This window comes from Cibotium barometz, chromosome 20 (assembly GCF_041138505.1).
Source record: "Cibotium barometz isolate CiBa-2024 chromosome 20, ASM4113850v1, whole genome shotgun sequence".
In the NCBI taxonomy this organism is placed as follows: domain Eukaryota; kingdom Viridiplantae; phylum Streptophyta; class Polypodiopsida; order Cyatheales; family Cibotiaceae; genus Cibotium; species Cibotium barometz.
In genome coordinates this window covers 5,151,453-5,164,821 of record NC_141065.1, presented here as the reverse complement: position 1 = coordinate 5,164,821, position 13,369 = coordinate 5,151,453, and the positions used below count along the sequence as shown (strand labels likewise).

Below are 13,369 nucleotides of genomic sequence, written 5' to 3'. Positions count from 1 at the left end.
TCTTGTCCAACAAATTCCAAGGAAAATTCTTGTCCTTTATAATTATTGGAGCATTAAGTGCTCCCTAGGTGGTTCCTCTTCCCAATCTTTCTTGTCATGTGCAAGACATGCACTGACTAAACTCAGAGCTAATCCTGACGAGAGCAACCAGATAAAGACAGATCAGAACCAGCATGTGTTGCTGATTTGGTAGGGATTTATCTAATGGAAGTTGTGGTGTTGCTGTCGACCAGCATATGAAAGTATAGAAGAACCTGTCGGTGGCTGAAGCACAAGAAGGAAATTATTGTCCTGGATCTAGCCGACCAGCAGTCGGCCAGTCCATGAGGTCTTTTCCAACCTATAAAAGGAAAACTTTTCCAGCCTATGATTCAGCCCTTGCTTGGCTGGATCATAGGATGAGGCACTGAAGGGGCATTGCTTTGGTCATATGGGGAATCTTTTGGATGCTTACTGTATTATTGAGTGCAATCGAGGACACTTGCTATTTTTCAAGAGGGGGGTATGTTACGACCCTGTGTTTTTCCCTCTGGATAACAAGCAGGTGGGCACGGGCACGGGCACGGGCACGGGATGGACAGTGTGGTTAGGCATCAGTTTAATATGAAAAGGAAAACTCATAAGTGTGGCCAGCCCAAGTGTGAAAGGGGACAAAAAGGATTTTTAAAGTTATAAGGTTTTTAAACCTTTGATGATTTAAAGTATTATTATTTATTTTGAAAAGCATGCGTTTTTTTTTAACCTTTGCTTTTGGCGTTTTTGAGAAAAAAACACATCGCCTCTTTAAAAGGTGAAGGGTGGCGAGAAGGAGAGGGAAGGTGGCCGGATGGTTTACGCGAGCGCATCTCTTGGAGCGCTGTTGCGCATAGGCAGCTGCTGCTGCCGTTGGGCGCTGCTACCGCCGGGTGCTGCTGTTGTTGCCGTTGGGCGCTACTGCCGCTAGGTGCAACTGCTGTTGCCGCCACCGCCAGCTGTGCTGCTGCCGCCAGGTGTTACTGCTGCTGCATACGTTGGACTACAGCCGGGCAGCAATGGGCAGCATCGGGCAGCCATACAGGCAACCAGACGGGCAACCAGCAATGGGCAGCCATGCAGGCGTTAGGCAAGAGTTTCTCTGCAGCCAGACGGGTGTCAGATGGGAGGCCCTCTATGCCAGGTGGCTGCATGTGTGGAAGCAGTCAGCGCGGGTCTCTCTCTATCTCTCTTGAAGAAGGTGAGCTGAAGGAGGCACCGAGGGTCTCTCTCTCTCTCTTTGCAAGCAGGTTTTGTTAACGAGATTAGGATGCAGAGGATCAAGCTACATATGCACAGGATGATGTTCTTGGAAAAGATGTGTGTTGCTCTTCGACCTGGACCTATGTGTATTCAGGGATTGCTTGACACGTCCTCTATCTTTCTCTCTCTAGATTTTTGGCACCGTGATTGGATGGTGCATATGTGGATTTATCTGTCATAGAAACAGTTTATTGGTCTTTCGAGAAGAAACAGGACTTTGGTAACGAGGATACAGGCCTATGGTTTATGGATACAGGTCTATGGTTTATCAAATACAGGTCTTTGGTTTCGTGTGGAAAGCATGCCTCTGGATTCATGTACTTTTCTCGAGGTTACATGCAAGCTGTGACTATAGGAAGGACATATGGTTTGGTATAGCCCTACTACTATTTGGGAAAGGGTTTGAGAGATCCATGGTAGAGATGGAGAAGACCTTTTCAAGCAGGGAGGTGTCGTACAGGTGCGCCTTCTCTATGGAATGCTTCGCTGTGATAACGAGTTCTTATTTGGAAGTCCTGGGTGAAAAGCTATAAAAGATCCTATCGGTAGAGGATTCGACAAGTTGTACTTTGTATTCATATTTGATCAAGTAAAGAAATACCGCAAGGGGTGCCACTGCGTTTTGGGGCCAATCGGTGTCCTTGTACTATTTGCACGAGCATTCTAGCTCCCCTGTTTGTTTTCCTTTTTCACGTTCCCATGGGTGATGAAGTGTTTTGTGTGCAAGTGCTTGTTCCACCGCCTGTCAGATTTCTGAAGGCCGGTTTCAGGCGTCCAAGAAAAGCCCTAGATTGCCTAGATCTTTTTGTTGGTGATTCTCTCTCATTTTAAGATTTTGTATTGGCGATTATTATGTTACTTTGGATTGTCAACGATTATAGTTTATTGAAAATCTCTTCGTTTTCTGAAGTATGATATGATTTTTTTTTCCTGTAAATCTTGAGAAATTTTGTGCATAGATTATGGAACAAAATATAGCTACGTTTCATTGACCTTGCAGACCTGCCACATAAGCCACAACATACTCACTTGAGAGCATAGGATCCTCCCATGAGCATTGCTATGCTAGAAATGGCACCAATGCTCTTAGCTAAGCTTGTGAATCACATTGGTAGGATCAGATTGGTTGAGCTAAACTCCCAAAAATTGCCTGAAACTCTGAAATGACTTGCAGAAGTCTTGCAATGGGTTACCTTCTCTCCTCCACTGAGGCACTTTGGATTCATCAAATTCTGGAGCATTTGTGCTGTGCCGACACTTCCCCAATTACCATATTCTCGGATTCTCAAAGTGGTATTGCTCTAGCTCAAAATCTTGTGATACGGGGACGATCCAAGCATATTGAGGTGCATTATCATTTTGTACGTGACTGGATCGATTTGGGACTTCTTCAGCTGGCCTACTATTCTACTAAGGACAATGTGGCTTATCTCTTTACCAAACCACTTCCGAGAGCTACTTTGGAGGTGTTACTTCAGCGTGCTTGTATTGGACCGCCCGTCTGGCGCACTGAAGAGGAGGTGTTAGAATATGTATCATCTCCAGAGGGTCTACATACACCTTTTCATGCTTGTACTAGTCATTTTAGGCTACCTTGCATTTGCATATTTTAGCACATATTATTTGGGATTTTTCTACCATTTTTTTAGGCATTTTATAGCATTTTTATGTTACACAATAGTTGGCCGACTAGCTCTCAAGAGGGATATATAAGGGTGCTCACCCTTCCCCTCAGTTTTCATCTCATTCTTGCATATCTACTGGAGGTCATTGGTTGTAGAGACAATCTCTTATGCTTGTAAGCACCTACAAGCTTCCCTTGTACTTTTCCATCTCTTCCAAGCTCAAGAAGAGTATTGCTTTCTTGTCACCTTCATTGATGTTGGCCTTCAAAGCAGCTAGTTGTTGGAGGGAGCCTACGGTGCTAAGGTAAACCATAATACTTTTTCTTGAGAAACACCTTTGAATTGTTATTCTTGTTCCCAAAAAGATTCTTGAGATTGTCCCATACTTGCTTAGCGATTTTGTTAAAGTCGACATGATGAATGAGGTTGTCGGCAAGTCCTAGACCAATGTGTGCCAAGGCTCGGTCATTGTCCCATACTTGCTTAGCGATTTTTGTTAAAGTCGACATGATGAATGAGGTTGTCCCATACTTGCTTAGCGATTTTTGTTAAAGTCGACATGATGAATGAGGCTGTCGGCAAGTCCTAGACCAATGTGTGGCAAGTCCTAGACCAATGTGTGCCAAGGCTCGGTCATTGTTGTTGCTCCAGGTTTGCACATCTGGCGATGTAGCAACTCCTTTTGGCTTTTCTTCCGTGCCTTCAACAATATCACAAACTTGGTCTCGCATAAGGAGAAGCCTTATTTTTGTCAACCATGCTAGGAAATTGGCTCCATAAAAATTTTCGAATGACGAGATGCCTCTGTAAAGATCCATTGGTAAGGAATGTGTATGCTTAGTATGCTTGCCCTTGCTGCTTCTCTTGCAAGTGCCTAGGTAGCGGGGGTAGAAGAGGCGGACATGCTTGGCAGGCCGGGCACAGGCAGGCGTTGGGTTTGGGCACAAGCAGGCGTCGGGCTTGGGCACGAGCAGCAATAGTAGTACTACAAGGGTGCCTAATGCATGGTGGAGGCACTCGCGGCTAGGCAAAGCCCCGCAAGGAGGTGCGTCGGGCTTGTGGGTGTTGAGATATCGAGCTCGTCTAGTGAGGCGGTGGCCACTGATGACCCGCCTGGGGGATAGGCCCCACACTTACACCACTGGCATGGTTGGTGAGATCTTGGGTGATATGCGGCCAGTGGGATGACAGGCTGTGTGACAGCCATTCTAGAGACTGGCATAGTTATAGCGCCAGCTCATTTAGTCGGGTTCACACTATAGAGAACCCGTGTATGTATTGGTTGAGTACCTTTCATATTATTGTGTACTCTTATCTTTGTATATGGTGTGTTGAGTGTTGAGTAGAGAAGAAGAAGATTTTCAGCCTCTCACCTTGTGTGTTCTCTATTAGGGTTTGTGAGTGTGTGTGTGTGCTTGCAAGAGCTCAAGCTCTCTTCCCCCCTGCATCTTTTCATGGTATCAGAGCTTGGTTCGTGCTAAGGGCTGAGCTGCAAGCAAGAGAACCACAGGAAGCGGTACGAGGGTAAGAGCTACAACTACTCTTCCCTATTGTGTTGGTGACTACACCCTTGTCGGGAGCTCTACGGGAGGCACCGGCAAACGATCTCTGATTGAGGAGCTTTCTTCGCGGGAGTGAAGCTATAGGGCAACTATCCAGTTTTCGGGCCGAAAACGCGTTTCGGGCGCGTCTGGACCTCCGTTTTTCAGAAAGCAGGCGATTTCGAGCACTGCGGGTAAGTCATCGATTCTCTGCAGAACTCTGTTTTAAGAACTGCAGGAAGACAGATTGACTGTGCAGACACTGTGGGTGCTGCAAAGAGGTCTACAGTTGCCATTGGGTGTATGTATGCACATTGAAGTCACTGGTTGTGACATTTGAGTACTACAGTACCGCTGTGCAGAAAATACTGCAGGTTGTGCAGAAAAACCAGAGTGCAGTTTCTGGTAAAATTGTGTGTTTGGCAAGATGTCTAATGATGGGATAACTCAGATTGTGGCTGAGAAGCTGGATAAGAATAACTTCCATGCTTGGAGGTTCAGGTTAACGAATTTCCTGATGGGAAAAGGCTATTGGGACTACATAGAAGGTGAGCATGAAGAGGCACCGGAGATACCGGATATAAATCCGACTGCTGCAGATGTGAAAGAGTTTAAAGACTGGAACCAAGGAGCCAGGAAAGTAATGTATTGGCTTTCCATTAGTATACAGGACACCATGATTGGGCACATTCAGGATGCCAAGTCCCCCAAGGAGGCGTGGGACACCTTGGTAAAGTTGTATGAAACAAATACCAAGGCACGTAAGATACAGTTGAAGAATGAACTTCATACTGTGGAGAAAAAGAGCATGTCTGTGAATGACTATGCGTTGAAGATAAAGGGCATTGTGGAATCCCTTGCATCTATTGGTGTGTCAGTAGATGATGATGACAAGGTGGAAGTATGTCTACGTGGTCTCGGGCCACAGTACAAGGCGTTTAAGACGTCTATTCAGACTCGGGAAAACATTCCCAACTTTACAGATTTGGTGTCTATGCTGATTATCGAAGAGAAGAACTTGGGTGAAGACCAACAGTCTTCACAAAGTAAAAACAGTTCAGAGCAACAGGCCTTCTACACGAGTTCAGGAAGAGGACGAGGTAGAGGAGGCCGTGGACGCGGTCAAGGAGATGGCCGAACAAGTAATCAGAATTATGGCCAGCAGCAGCAGCAACAACAACAGTCCCAGAATCAACAACAACAACAACACGCAGGTGGAAGAGGCAAATTCAGAGGCAGGGGGAGTCAAAGAGGCCGTGGAAATTGGCAAAGGCAATATAATGATGCACGTGAATGCTATTATTGTGGTAAGCCTGGACATGTGCAGTCAGAATGTTATAAGAAGCAGGCTGACATGCAAAATGGGAAAGTGCAGCAAAACAACTATGCATCCTCAAGCAGAAATAATGAGGATAATGAAAGGTTGTTTGTTATGCAGCATGTTGTGAATGCCATGTCTGAAAATGTTGATGCAGCACAAAAAGATAATGTATGGTATGTGGATTCAGGCGCTTCGAACCACATGACGAGTCATGGGGAGTGGTTCAAGGAAATGAAAAACCCGGAAAGACCAGGTTTTGTGGAAACAGGGGATGACACTGCTCATCCAATTGCCCACGTTGGAGATGTGCCATTGTCTATGCAGGATGGCAAAGTGAAGTACCTTGCAGATGTACTTCATGTACCGAACATAACAAAGAATCTGGTTTCAGTTGGCGAGATGATTGAGCAGGGTTTGCAGGTTCGGTTTAACCCTGATGGATGTTATGTTGAAGATTTTAAAGACAAGTGCAGGTTGGTTGCAAAAGGCAACAGAGTGGGCAGAATGTTTACGTTGGATGTAGACATGCCTGAAATGAGTGCTGCAATGTTTGCAAATGGTTCAGGAGTTGTTGCAGACACAGACATATGGCATAAAAGAATTGGACATGTGAATGTTCAGAGATTGAAGTCTATGCAGACAAAAGGAATTGTGACAGGGCTGCCAAAATTTAAAGTGGAAGGTATGCAGAAAATATGTGAAGCATGCCAATTTGGGAAGCAAACAAAGCATGTGTTTCCACGTAACAGATATGTGAGCAGAAATGCACTAGATGTTGTGCATTCAGATGTATGGGGTCCTACGAAGACCATATCTATGGGAGGCTGCAGGTATTATGTGACTTTCATTGATGACCACACGAGGAAAGTGTGGGTATATTTCATGAAGGAGAAGAGTGAGGTGTTCACTCACTTTCAGAACTTCAGGTTTTTGGTTGAAAAGCAAACAGGAAAATATGTAAAGTACCTAAGGTCAGATGGAGGGGGAGAGTACTTCTCCAATGAGTTCTCTGAATATTTGAAGAAGAATGGTATTCGGAGACAGTATACATGCAGATACACTCCGCAGCAAAATGGAGTTGCTGAGCGGAAAAACAGGCACATTGCTGAGATTGCGCGGGCATTGATGGAAGAGAAGAATATGCCGCATTGCTATTGGGCTGAGGCTGTTTCTACAGCAGTATACATCATGAACAGGACTCCAACTGCAGCCATACATGATGTAACTCCAAAGGAGAGGTTTACTGGCAGAAAACCAGATTTGTCTCATCTGAAAGTCTTTGGATGCATTGCATATGTGCATGTGCCAGATGAGCTGAGAACCAAGCTGGATCCGAAAGCTGAAAAATGTGTGTTCATTGGATATTCCCTTGAGCAAAAGGGATACAGGTGTTATAACCCTGCTACACGTGAGTTGAGGGTAAGCAGGGATGTTGTCTTTGATGAGATGAGCAGCTGGTATGCTGCTGAAAAAGAAGCTGTTGGGGCTGATGTGAGTGGAAGTGTGGTTGCACAGAATGCAGGTCAGCAATCACACTCTTTGAGTGGACCAGGAGAGTCCTCATCTAGTGGGTCTCTTGATAGACCATGGAGTGGCAGGCTGCGTCATAATACCAGCCCTGCAAATGTGATTAGTACATCACGTAAAGGAAAAGACAAAGTGGTTGAGCCCCTTGGTATGCCTGACATTTCTGCAGGGCATTCTCATGTTGATGGAGAGTCTAGTGGCTCAGATATGAGCCTTGATGAGGAGCTTGGGATCCCAGCTATGAGAACACCTGGTGTAAAGAAGGCTATGGAAGCCATGAATGAAAAGCTGCGAAGATCAGGGAGAGTGAAGAACCCTGTGCAGAGATTTACATATGATGGTTATGTGGCACATCACTATGCATATATGGCAAAGGTTGTGCAGGTTGTTGAACCCACATGCATTGATGAGGCTGTTGGAAATGTGACTTGGGAGAAAGCTATGGATGAGGAGATGGATGCACTATATGGAAATGAAACTTGGGATTTAGTGCAATTGCCAGAAGGCAAGAAAGCCATTGGATGCAAGTGGGTGTACAAAGTTAAACATAACAGTGATGGGAGCATAAACAGGTACAAGGCTAGATTGGTAGCCAAAGGATATGCGCAGACATATGGGATTGATTATGAGGAAACTTTCAGCCCAGTTGCCAAGATGGCAACGGTGAGAGTTGTGATAGCAGTGGCTGCGTCAAAACAATGGTCTTTACATCAGATGGATGTAAAGAATGCATTCTTGCATGGGGATTTGCAAGAAGAGGTGTATATGTTGCAGCCACCTGGTTATGAGGATGTGGGTCACCCTGAGCATGTTTGCAGGTTGAAGAAAGCCTTGTATGGCTTAAAGCAAGCACCAAGAGCATGGTCTGACAAGATTTCTGAATATCTTGTCACCATTGGCTTTCATGTAGCCAATGCAGATTTCTCATTGTATGTGAGACATGGTGATAGAGGAGTTGTGCTTGTTGTCATCTATGTAGATGACTTGATCATTACGGGGGACCATGATGCAGAGATCTTTGATGTAAAGATCTTACTTAGACAGAAGTTCGAGATGAAGGATCTGGGGGAGCTCAGATATTTCTTGGGCATTGAGGTGATTAGGTCACCACATGGTATTGGATTACTGCAGAGACAGTATGGCTTGGACATGTTGTCCAAGTATGGTATGACAGGCTGTAAGCCTATTTCTGTGCCATTGGATCAGAATGGCAAGTTGAGTGCAGATTCAGGAGAGATCTTGGAGGATCCTACTATGTACAGGAGCATAGTAGGAAGTTTGATCTACATGACGATCACCAGACCAGATTTGAGCTATGCTGTTGGGTTGGTGAGTCAGTTTATGCAGGTTCCACGGAAACCGCATTTAGATGCAGTGAGACGCATACTGAGGTATGTGAGGTCTACTTTGCATTGTGGACTATTCTATGAGACTGGGACAGAGATATGTGTACATGGGTACACAGATGCTGATTGGGCTGGTAGTATCTCAGATAGGAGATCTACTAGTGGCTTCATGTTTTCTTTGGGGAGTGCTGCTGTGACTTGGAGCAGCAAGAAGCAGCCTACGGTTGCTCTATCGAGTACAGAGGCCGAGTACAGAGGAGCTGCTATGGCAGCATGTGAGGTAGCTTGGTTGAGAAAGCTACTTGCTGATTTGAGTCTATCACTGGATAGACAAGTTGTCATTTTCTGTGACAACATTAGCAGTATACAGTTGGCCAGGAACCCAGTCTTTCATGCTCGTACGAAGCACATAGAGGTCCACTACCACTTCGTCAGAGAGAAGGTCTTGGCAGGAGACCTTGACCTTGTTTATGTCAGCACAGAGGATCAGGTAGCTGACATCTTCACCAAAGCATTGGGTACAGAGAAGCTCCGTAGATTCAGGGCTTCGCTTGGTGTACATGAGATGGAGTTGAGCTCGAGGGGGAGTGTTGAGATATCGAGCTCGTCTAGTGAGGCGGTGGCCACTGATGACCCGCCTGGGGGATAGGCCCCACACTTACACCACTGGCATGGTTGGTGAGATCTTGGGTGATATGCGGCCAGTGGGATGACAGGCTGTGTGACAGCCATTCTAGAGACTGGCATAGTTATAGCGCCAGCTCATTTAGTCGGGTTCACACTATAGAGAACCCGTGTATGTATTGGTTGAGTACCTTTCATATTATTGTGTACTCTTATCTTTGTATATGGTGTGTTGAGTGTTGAGTAGAGAAGAAGAAGATTTTCAGCCTCTCACCTTGTGTGTTCTCTATTAGGGTTTGTGAGTGTGTGTGTGTGCTTGCAAGAGCTCAAGCTCTCTTCCCCCCTGCATCTTTTCAGTGGGCGGCTGCACAGGTGACGCCAGCTAGAGAAGGTGAATAGGCGACACTTCTCAGAGGCAACCGATCAGAGGTAGAAGCAAGGGATGGACCCCAGCAGCACGCCCGCAGTCACAGCACAACGCTCAGCTGTTCGAAGACGGCACAAAGCAACTGCAATACAGTGGTTAACGACGAGCAATAGTGTAGCAAGGGCACCTGTCATCAGCAGCAATATTGGCGATATTCAACTAGGCAACGAACTGCATCAACAACTAATCTTCGGGGCTACGGCGCATATACCTCCTCCTGACGGTCTCTGTTAATGAAGACTCATTTCACATCCATCTGCGGTACAAAATCAACACCTTCCACCTCTGCAAAATCTTTAGCCAGCCCAGCCTTATACTTCTGCAAGGTGCCATTGGATATGTACGTAGCCTTGTAGACCTACTTGGTGCCAATGACCTTTCATTAAGGAGGCTTATCACAAGGTCCCTAGTGCGGTTGCAAAGAATAGAGTCATACTTTGAGGCATAGTTGTTTCTCGTACCGGTACGAACCCATTCATACCGTACGGTTTCGTATGGTACGAGTTCCCCCCCCCCCCAAACTTTGAGAAAAAAATTCCAAATGCTAAAAAAAATTTATAGAAACCCTGCTTAACGAAGATCCCAAATGCCCGCAATACTTCGCAACTTACGTGTTCACTCAGTATTCCATATGGGGTTGTTGAGAGACCTAAAAAATATGGCAAGGTAGACTGGTAGTGTACACTTGATTGGTAGGATGAGAGAACCTTGCTACATCACTTGGAGATCCCTGATATAGGTAGGCTAGGCAGTCAGATTCTCAAGTTATGTATGAGGGAGAAGATTTGGACATGGCCATTTTGATCTAGAGAGGAGTCCCTAAACCTATCACCCTAGATGCACTACTCGTATTTGTGCAAGGACGGTCCCTTAGTCATAAATGCTACACTAGGAGACCTTTGGTATTGCATTACCCATCCAGGTTCTTTTTTGGAGACAATCGGGAGAGACACATATCCATGTTCTGGTTCCTCAAGCACTGTAGACTCCCCCCCCCCAAACCTTCCCTCACATTCAAGCTTGAAGCTCCATAGGTTGTTGTAAGTGTTTTCTTTTTTTTAACCGTATTTTATCGTACGGTATCTGAAAATTTCATATCGTACCAAAAATTCCCGTACGGTATCGTATTTTTGTACCATGACAACTATGCTTCGAGGTTGTCGTTGGTGCCATCCAACTTTGTGTTCTCAACCATTTCTGATGACCGGGTCTATTACCAACCATTTCTCACAATATACTGTCAACTAGACTTGCAAAGAAGTTGTATACAAAACGTAATGCTCTAATACCATGTAAGCTAACCTACAATGTGGGTGTAGGCCTAGAACACTCACAAAATGCAAGATCTTTTTCAGAAGACACAACTTAAAGCAGAGTAGAAGACAATGATATATAGAAGAAGAGTATATTGCACCACGCAAACGTACAAGAATGCTTGCATTCCACTCCCATGCACTCCCGCAAGGAAAGCTTAGATGGCAATTAGAACTTCTAAGAGTGTGGCTGCCTATAAGGTAAGGGAATAAACACAAAGTGATGCCTGATGAATGTGTTGAGACAAGCCTTATAGTGCATCTATTTAGGCTTGGGGACACAATGCAGCCATGACTAGACTACGTAGGTCTGCGGTCATAGTCGGTGCCACCATCCACAATATATACTCAACCTGTAAAGAACCTCCCAAGACAATCTGAGTGGACAATTTGGGGTTGTTGAGCCCGACAATTTCAGGACTGAATGTCCAAGAGAGTAATCTACCTATCCTAGTGCAGCCCATTTTCCAACTAACGGTTTACACCTACTTGCAATCTGTCTAATAATGTGCCATACCTATTAGTACCATCCAGTGTCTAATAATGTGCCAGACCTGGTATCATCCAGTCCTTAAGACCACCGGTATCTATATGATGCCTATGTGCCAAGTTGCCCAACCATAGCTTCTCCTCATAATGGGAGCCTTGTAAGAGCTAACCAAATCCATTAGAAAATAGAGCGAGGGTGGACATTGATATCTAATGATGTAAATAGTGTATGTATGTACATGTTGCAAAATGCACTTGCGTTTCAAGTCTCCCAATTAAAAAAAGCGCTTAGTTGTCAAATTATGTATGGAGTCTTACAGCTAGGCATTCCACAAGTGTGTTGAGTTGTCAAATTTTGTGTGGAGTGCGCATCAAATCTTACCCTCTCCCTTGGGACGACGACAAGGGCAAAGGCCGTGGGTCTGTCTTCCCCAGGAGGAGGAGGACTCGCAGCTGCTGCTGCTCACCGTTTTTCTCCAAGGAGCCTTTTCCTAGTCGTTGACTAGGTCGACCTCAGAGCTGTCTCCCCAAGAGTGTTATGATGTTTGAAGATTAACTTTTCCAATATCCCTACTACAAGACTGTAAACCTAAGGTAACCATGCCGCAGCAGTTACATAAGCCAAAACTTCGGAGGACAGGTGGGAAAGAATTATGAGCATATTGTGTACCTGTGTTGCGCTCCTGCATGGCCTTGTGCGCTTTTAACTTCGCTTTGGCGCAGCAAAGCGTCCATCGACCTCGTTGTTGCAAAGGAGGTCCTCTGAGGCTGCCTGTTGTCTGAGAAAACTGAAAGCTGGAAGCCATAGTTCCTTGATAGGAAGCAAGTATGAAATCAACAGATGATAATATATGTATTCTTTTATTCTGTTTTAATCACTTATTTATTCTGTTTTAATCATTTATTATTCTGTTTTAAATTCAATATATTTTTACGTTTTAATCACTTATTATTCTGTTTTAATTATTTTTTCCCTCTTTTTAAGTAGTTTTCTTGGGCGTTAAAAAATGGCAAGGCCATTCAAACGAGAGCCCATAGGATTACTATTTTTAAATGTAGATGTAGATGTAGTATGCACACGCCCTCAAGTGAGAACTCCCTTTCTCATGGGTAGGGTAGTGACTCTAAAGCCTGTCCTCGAACGCACAACATATGTCGCGGGGAATTGAAAGAGCAAGTCCACTTCAGAATGTGGGCGGCTTGGATGGCCACACTAGGAGGCAAGGAGTTGTTGTGTCCCAAGTCTTGGAGTAAATCAATAATAACAATCTACATATTCCAATACAGTTGATTCTACAAATTCCAAATTATCTAACTTGAAGGTCAATCCAATGTTGAAAATGCTTGATATTCTTGAACTTTTGGGTCTACATTCAACATTGTTTAAGTGAGGGGAGGTAGGTTATTCTCCCAATTTGTAAAAATGTGTATGGTAGAACCTGCAGCCCCATGCCACATGCTCTAGCCACTCCACTATGCTCTTTTCTCTACCACACTATGCTTGCACTATAACCTTGTCTTCATCCACTTTTTAGGTCAAAGCCTAAACAGTGCATGTTGGTGTGGGGAGATGTTAGAAATAGTAAATAATCATCCATCAACAATGGAGTAAGCCAGGGTTCATAAAACGCAAAATGGTGGAAGCAAATTTTGCATAAGATCTAGGACAACAATTTACCTCTAAAGCAAAAGGTTTTCATGTGGACCTCTCTACTCACATTATCAATATGGCCTTGATGGCTTAGATAATGAAAGTATATGAGCCAGCTAGCTTGGAGGAAGCATTAGGCAAATCTGAATTGGAGAGGGGCCATGGAGCTAGAGTATGACTTAATTTTGAGAAACCACGCTTGGGATCTTGTGGACATCTAACAAAAGGAA

General features: G+C 44.8%; 1 protein-coding gene across 4 annotated transcripts in view; it reads right to left on the bottom strand.

Moving 5' to 3' along the window:
- Positions 1–12,340, bottom strand: part of LOC147627471 (NF-kappa-B inhibitor-like protein) — a 64,820-nt gene extending 52,480 nt beyond the window's left edge. For 3 of the 4 annotated variants that reach the window (XM_086814372.1, XM_086814371.1, XM_086814373.1), the window contains exon 1: positions 12,159–12,340. In XM_086814372.1, coding sequence (XP_086670498.1) covers positions 12,159–12,294 — 136 coding nt within the window. In that variant the 5' untranslated portion in view covers positions 12,295–12,340. The remainder of the gene's footprint in view (positions 1–12,158) is intronic. The other variant, XM_086814374.1, reaches the window with a different exon arrangement.
- Positions 12,341–13,369: the final 1,029 nt, after the last annotated feature.